Source organism: Prunus dulcis, chromosome 2 (genome assembly GCF_902201215.1).
Source record: "Prunus dulcis chromosome 2, ALMONDv2, whole genome shotgun sequence".
Lineage (NCBI taxonomy): Eukaryota > Viridiplantae > Streptophyta > Magnoliopsida > Rosales > Rosaceae > Prunus > Prunus dulcis.
The window spans coordinates 5,315,088-5,322,143 of NC_047651.1; the positions used below are offsets into that span (position 1 = coordinate 5,315,088).

General features: G+C 36.8%; 1 protein-coding gene across 2 annotated transcripts; it reads left to right on the forward strand.

Annotated features, from left to right (window-relative positions):
• The first annotated feature begins 309 nt into the window (after nt 1–309).
• Nucleotides 310–6,763, forward strand: LOC117619264. Of its 2 annotated transcripts, none has more exons than XM_034349176.1 (5): nt 310–410; nt 1,691–2,104; nt 2,409–3,529; nt 4,798–4,934; nt 6,213–6,763. In XM_034349176.1, exons 2-4 carry the CDS (start codon nt 1,762–1,764, stop codon nt 4,873–4,875), a joined length of 1,542 nt encoding a protein of 513 aa, XP_034205067.1. In that variant the 5' UTR covers nt 310–410; nt 1,691–1,761; the 3' UTR covers nt 4,876–4,934; nt 6,213–6,763. The 2 variants fall into 2 exon arrangements, with proteins under 2 accessions (XP_034205067.1, XP_034205068.1); XM_034349177.1 differs by lacking the exon at nt 310–410 and adding an exon at nt 769–1,364.
• Nucleotides 6,764–7,056: the final 293 nt, after the last annotated feature.

The following is a 7,056-nucleotide window of genomic DNA, read 5'->3' on the forward strand; positions in this document are numbered from 1 at the left end:
GATATTTCGTTGATATTATCGATATTTTAGACTATGACTACAGAAACCATTTGTGATATAAGACCATAATGTTAAGGACTATTAATGTAATAAAAATAAAATAAAATAAAAAACCTAAAGTACCATTTGACAATTTCATAAACTTAAAAGACCATTTGTAATAAAAAGCCATGAGAATATACAGGAAATTGGGACAATGTTTCACTTGATTATCAAATGCCACGTGGATAAAAGCCCATCCTGCTGTTCAAAATTTATGAACTCAACTCATCTTTATCTTTGGACCCAAAAAAAAAAAAAAAAACTCATATTTTTCTTTAATTTTTGTCTTTTCGTTGAGAAACAAAGCTTTCTGTTTCTGAGCAGAACCTCCACACTCCCTCCTCTTCCAGTTAAGATGATAGCCTAGGGTAAGCCACCCTAGTTCACTCCCTCCATCTCATTGAATTTGTTGTTGTTATTTTTCTGTAGTTTATGGCAACACCCGTTTCATGTTGCAAGACATTATTTCAACCATTGGTTGGGTTTTATCTTGATAGAATTTCGAAGTTCTCAACTTCTTAGCTCTACTGGTTTTTTTCTGTGTTAATTTTGGTTTGGTACCTAACATCATTCCTATTTCTACTTTCTAATTCTTGGGTGGATACCTTGAATTTTTTTCCTGATTTTCTTTTTGGGTTTTATATGCTTGCAGCAATGAATCTCAATTTTTTAAGGGTTATTTCTATTCGTACTTTTTAGGTTTATGCTTTGTCTTTCTTCATGTTTGGTTAATCTTTCAAATTCTTTGGCATATTTGAGTATATAAGCACAATAAACCCTTTCTATGGGAGGGTTTATGCTGTGCTTTTTATTCTTTTATCTCTGGTTATGTTGGGATGAAGTAATAGTTTGTCTGGAGGGTAATACGAATGTCTCTGTGTTGTTCTGCCTCTTGCAGAATCTCTGCATATTTAGTTAAACAACTGCAGCAGAATCCGTGTCGTTGGTAGACTCGGACTCTGACGATTCTTCTTCGGTCCCAGAACCCATTTCAGAAAGAACTCCCAGTTCCTCCCGCATGTCAGTTTCAATCAACTCCTTAGATATCGGGCTAGCTGATCCCCACTCCTCCTTAGAGCATCTGAGTATGGCTTCGTGAATGCTTTTGGTTTTCTCGCGCGCGCTTTGACATCGTTCTCCCCCTTAGCCCCAAATTTTGACGGAGTACAACGTTTAAAGCCCCTGCCTGAATTATTGCCTGGCCACAATTTCTTAAGAAATTTGGAGTCAGAACCCGGTTCGAGATTTTTCATCTGACAAACCCAGTTGTTCTCTTCTCTCAGCCTCCTATCCAGTTTAAGTCGTCACCAGGTGCAACGAAGGTGATACTGTCACTGAGTCAGCCATACTTTATGATTCCCCATGTTCTTCAAGACCCTTTACCAAACTATTTGTTATCCTTCTTTTAGTTCAATCAAGAGTGATAATTTTTTCTGCGGGGAAAATTTTTATTGTCTTAGTTGTGTTTACAAGTGTAAGTAATTCCTGTAACGTATGTTGCTGGGATTCCTTTATTCTCTTTTTAATAGAGGTTTGACTGTTATATGTTGTAGTTTAAGTTCATTGCGTGATAATCATTTCATTTTCTGTTCTTGAACTACCCCTGCTCGAGGTGATGCATATTGATAATGCTATTGGTTTTATGCAGGACTTTGTTCTGGAATCATTTATTTGGGATAAGGTGCTTGAGCTGAGCACCTTGATAACCTTGGATATATAATGCTTCATTTGTTTCTATCAGAGCCCATCTGGAATGACAACGGAGATGACAATTCTGCCAAGATGAGAGTATCTCTCTTGAGTAATTTGGAATCTGTTATTTGGTCGGTCATGGCATCTGGAGGTCGATCAGAGGCTCGTCTGTGGCTTTGTAACACGATAGCTGGCATAAGTTCCATCAGTCGTCACCATCAGTGCGAGTTACTTACAAACTTGCTGAGATCTAAGCCACTGAAGAGGGGCTTCGCATCTCAGCTCCTAGAAATGATATTTGAGAATAGGCCACACAAGGCAGGGTCCATTATTGCCAAGAGAAGTTACATACTTAAGAAATTCTTTGAAGGCAAGTCAATTTTACATTTCATACATTCAGTTCATGTTTGAGTTAATTGTCCTCTTTTTCATTAACTTTAGTTTCTTGTATGTATTATTTTTACTATTGAATATCATCATTTTCCGTTTACTTTCTGTATCTCCAATAATGTTGATATTTATTCCTGTGTAATATTTAGTATGGATAAAGACTGCTGTGTTTATACCTGTTGGAAGATTGATAAATATGTTGATGTAGGATGGTGGGCTGGCCAACCTCCAATGATGTGGATGTTTTAGGAATTCTGATAATGACATCATTGTTGAAAATGCAGGAAATCCAACACGAATATCTCAATGGTTTTCTAGAACTGGCGGTGGATTGGGCCATGGACCTGGTGCTAAGGCATTGTCGCAATTTTCTTTTGTTAATCGAGATATTTGTTGGGAGGAGCTTGAGTGGAAGGGAAAACATGGGCAATCACCAGCAGTGGTTGCTACAAAGCCCCATTACTTTCTTGATTTGGATGTCCAGGAAACTGTGGAGAATTTCCTTGAAAATGTCCCTGAATTTTGGTTGTCCAATGAGCTTTCTGAGTCACTTAAAGATGGTGAAATTTTGTTCGTTGATAGAAAATTTTTTGTCGAATTTTTTGTTGATTTGATGTATAAAGAGGATTCAAGAGATGTATGGGAAGTCACAAGTGAGTATCTGAAGGAGGAATGTTTTTCTTCGTTGTGCAAACGCCTTCTTATTACTCTTGATGAGTGGGACTTATGTGATTTTCTTAACATGCTTCATAAGAATCTCAACCCTAGAATGGAGCTCAAGGATCCTATGGACTCAAGTTATTTGTTTGAGGTTATACTTTCTAAGTGCGGTGATTTTAGGTGCTTCGATCAGATATTACTGTTAAATGCAGTTTTTAATCATGGACGCCAGCTTTTACGACTTCTACGAGATGAAGAGGCCCACGAGGAAAAGGAAAAACTTGAAGACATTGTTTCGAAGATTTGCGGAATCCCAAACAATGACAGTAGCTTGGCCTCAATTATCAAAGATTGCTTTAAAATGAAGAATATAGAAGCATTTAAATTGCTGGGGCTTCAGTCATGGGTTATCTATTACAGTTTAGCAGAAAAATGCCAGACTCCCGAGTCTTGGGAATTATTATTTATGCATAATGAAATAAGTTTCCGAAAATCAGATAGATATTTATTTCTAGATAATCATGGAGTGTTGGAAGGTGGTGTTTCTGATTTGGATCATAGAGCATCCAAAACAGTTAAGCACAGGAAAAAACATAGTAGAAGGAAAAGAAAAAGGGACATCAATCATGATGACAGCGACAATGAGTTGCTGGATTTGGGAACCACAAAAAATAGGCTGGATTTGCAATCTAATGTTGGAAGTTGGTTGCTCTCAATTGATGAGTATTCTGCATCATGGAACAGTGTAAGTTTCTCCTAGACTCTACTTATGTGCTCTATAAATCATTTTGACCTCATTACATTTTACCGCAATTGCCTTTTACCCATGCACTTGTTTGAACTCTTCTACTATGGATGCTACTATTTCTTTTAATGTTGTCATACCCAAATAGAATCTTTTGGTAAGCTCTTTTCTGGAGTAAACATGCGTAGTGTAGAACCAAGCTTACAGTAGGCCATGATCTGTATAATTGTACTTGAAAACATGTCAAGGAAATAAATTCATTGAACTCCACGGTGTGTTTAGGAGGATCTGGAACTTGATATCAATTGCTTAGTCAACTGGTTTAATTTCCGTCATTCATGATTTCATATTGTAGATCAGTGACTTTGTCTTTTCACCGATGGTTGAGATCAAACCTTTGCATAATTTGATATAAGCTGAGTGGGTAAAGTGTTGCACTAATATAGTACTTGTTATATTAGTTCATTTTATATTTTTATTTTGTCCATAACAAAATTCACCCCTGAACTGTGATCCAAATTTGTATTCAGTATCCAATCTTCGAAATCATCCAATATCAAACCCATCGATAATCGTTTAATTGTCAAGCTTCTGCCACTTTGACTGTCTACTCAAATGTTATGCCCATACATGGCAGTGTGGCACCCACACTCTAGATGATGTGCAGATCTGAGCTATAGAAACTTTCAGTTTTTTGGTAAAACCTTCCCGCCCAAACATTGCATGCTTGGCCCGTGTGACCTTTGATAAGGCCCATTGCCAAGAGAGAGTAAATTAGAGTGACCACTACCAGTGTACAACATTTGGGCGGAAAAGTTTTTGTGGAAACCTGAAAATGCCTTAGCTCGTGTCTCAGATGATGTCCACGTCATCTAGAACTTCAGTCCCACACTAGCAGAACGCACACAAGGTTTGACCTGACAGTCAAAGTGACAGTAGGTTGACCTTCAAAAAGTTTCCGAACTTTGGGTTTGACATTGAAAGATTTTGAAAATTGGGTACTAAATGGAAATTTGCCTCATAATTCAGTGGTTTATTTTATAATTGATCCATTTTTATTATCCATGGGCAATGGTCGTAATCAGTTTAGCTTTGATTTTCCTATTTTCTTTTCTGTTTCTTGTTTTGAATTAATTGAGCAGTCCTTTAAACTTGATCTCGTTTGAACTTAAAAATTGGGACGTCCTTCTAACTTACATGTCATTTGTAGTGGAGTTAGAGGATGAAGGATGTTTTCTTGCTATCCTAATCTTTTTTCTGTTTTGTAGGAGGATTTACCCGAATATCTTTCCAAGTATTGCTTATCTACATGGATGAAGTGGGTGTTTGCACAATGGGGTCAGTAAGCTTCATTGGGCACATAGAATTGTTCATTTTACTCTTCAAAGCCTGGACAGCTATCAATGTAAGGATTTGAGATTCAATTCAATATCTTTCTGTTTGGGTTGTTTTCCCACATCCTTTCATTTTGGAAACGTGCTCCCAAATTTTTTTTTTCCTGTTTTGGAGTAAATTAAAATAAACTTGTGTTTAAGTGGGTGGGAAACATTATCTTCCGTGTCAGTAAATAAAAAAGACATGGTTTGCATGCTTGGATGGCATATTTCAACCATATTTTCAACCCACAGACCAGACAGCAAGAAGCACACCCTTCTTCCTTTGTTTCATTAAATGTGTTGAAAGAATAGCCTTCTCTCTCTCTCTCTCTCTTTGATGCAATAATCTTATGGTTGGGGATTTGAGGGCGGTGTTAATAAAACGAAGATACCATGAAGAGCAAGAGAAAAGTTGTGATTTTTTTCCTTTTAGAGTAAATGCCAATGCCATGGAGCTGATGAGCTAGTGGGGCAGTACCAGTTTGAGGATTGGAGTTTTGCTTTGGTTGTGTTTTTAGATTTGTTTCTTGCATTGGTGATTTGGGATTCATTACTGAGTGTGTTGAATTCAGTGTAGAGATTGAATTCGACGGAAGAGGTGGGTGATGTTTGGATTTCTTTATTCCCGAAGTAATATAGTGTCAAAACGTTTGATTAGATCATCACAAACTTTCTTTTCATGGTGGTAAACATTTCTGGATTCAGTATGTTTGCACTCCAACCAACAGTTGAGATAGGGGACCCTCAGTATTTTTACATATTGTGCATCCCTAATACTTCTTTTGTCATCAGTATGCTCTATAGGGTTATTGATTTATAATGTTAGTAACAGGAGGTTCTCATGCATAATTCATGTAGAAGAGTATTTAATAGATGTTAGTAACAAAAGGTTCTCTTTGACACTAATTCATAGTTTAACGTTGACATTGTTCAAGTTAAAATTCAGGGACTAAATTGAGATTCTAGTAATTGAGGGTTGTTAATGCAATTTAGTCCTTTTTTTCCCTTTAATTTTATGGGACTTAACAATTTCTCTCTCCTTTGTAGATTTGTGCCTTTTCGTCTTCCATTCTTCTTCTTTTGGCAAAATGTATCTCATATTCCTACATTTTAATTTTTTATTATATACTCTAGGGAATGGGTTATATGGCATTCACTGTGAAGCTAATTTAAATTTTAAAACATATGTTTGCAATAATTGCCCCTTAAGCATGGTGCTTGATGGCTTTGCATTAAGAGGCTTTATATTTGTTTCTTATTGTGTATATTGCTACCTTTCTCTGACATGTATACTTGTATAATTTCAGGTGATAAATGAACATCGAAATATTCTGTTCTACAGTCCCTTGATGCTTATAAGAATGAATTTAGCACTGATCCTAAGTATATAAAATCATTCTATTTGGTGCTGCCATCACCAATACTATGATGCTCATTTTTGTGCAAGATTCTTATTGAAAGTGCTATCCCGAACAAGCATAATGTCCTCTTGAATTCTTAACGGTGAAACAACCTCCGGCCAATGCCGTCTTGTCTTCAAGTCGTAGTTAACAGTCTGTAGTTAATGGTACCCGAGTCAATGGCCAACGTCATCATCTCCATGTGGTTTCCACAAGGTTATGCGCATTTAACAAGAAATACTGGTACTGGAGTAAAAGATGCAAAACATATGTCAGGACCATCTTTAGAAATGAAGTATTCGTGGTTTATCGTCTTAATGGTTTTATCGAAACTCTGGATTCTTTTTTCACTGATGAGAATTTTTCGCATGACATATTTGGATTATCAGTGTATGCGCTTTGAGCTACTGCCTTCGCAATTCTGGCTGAAGTCGTACTATCCGAGGATATTCGCTTGTCAGGTTATGACATATTTGGATTATCAGTGTATGCGCTTTGAGCTACTGCCTTCGCAATTCTGGCTGAAGTCGTACCATCCGAAGATATTTGCTTGTCAGGTTGGTCTTTATGCTTCTTAAAGACAATAGCCTGGTGTGAGTGCAAGTTGTGTTTCGCAGAAGAAATATATATATTTTGAAAAGGTGTTTCGTAGAAGAAATATTGTAATATGTTTCCATATCTCATATACCAGCCATACCATGACATGTATATGTTGGTATTGTACCTGGTGGATGAAGGCTTGTATAACATT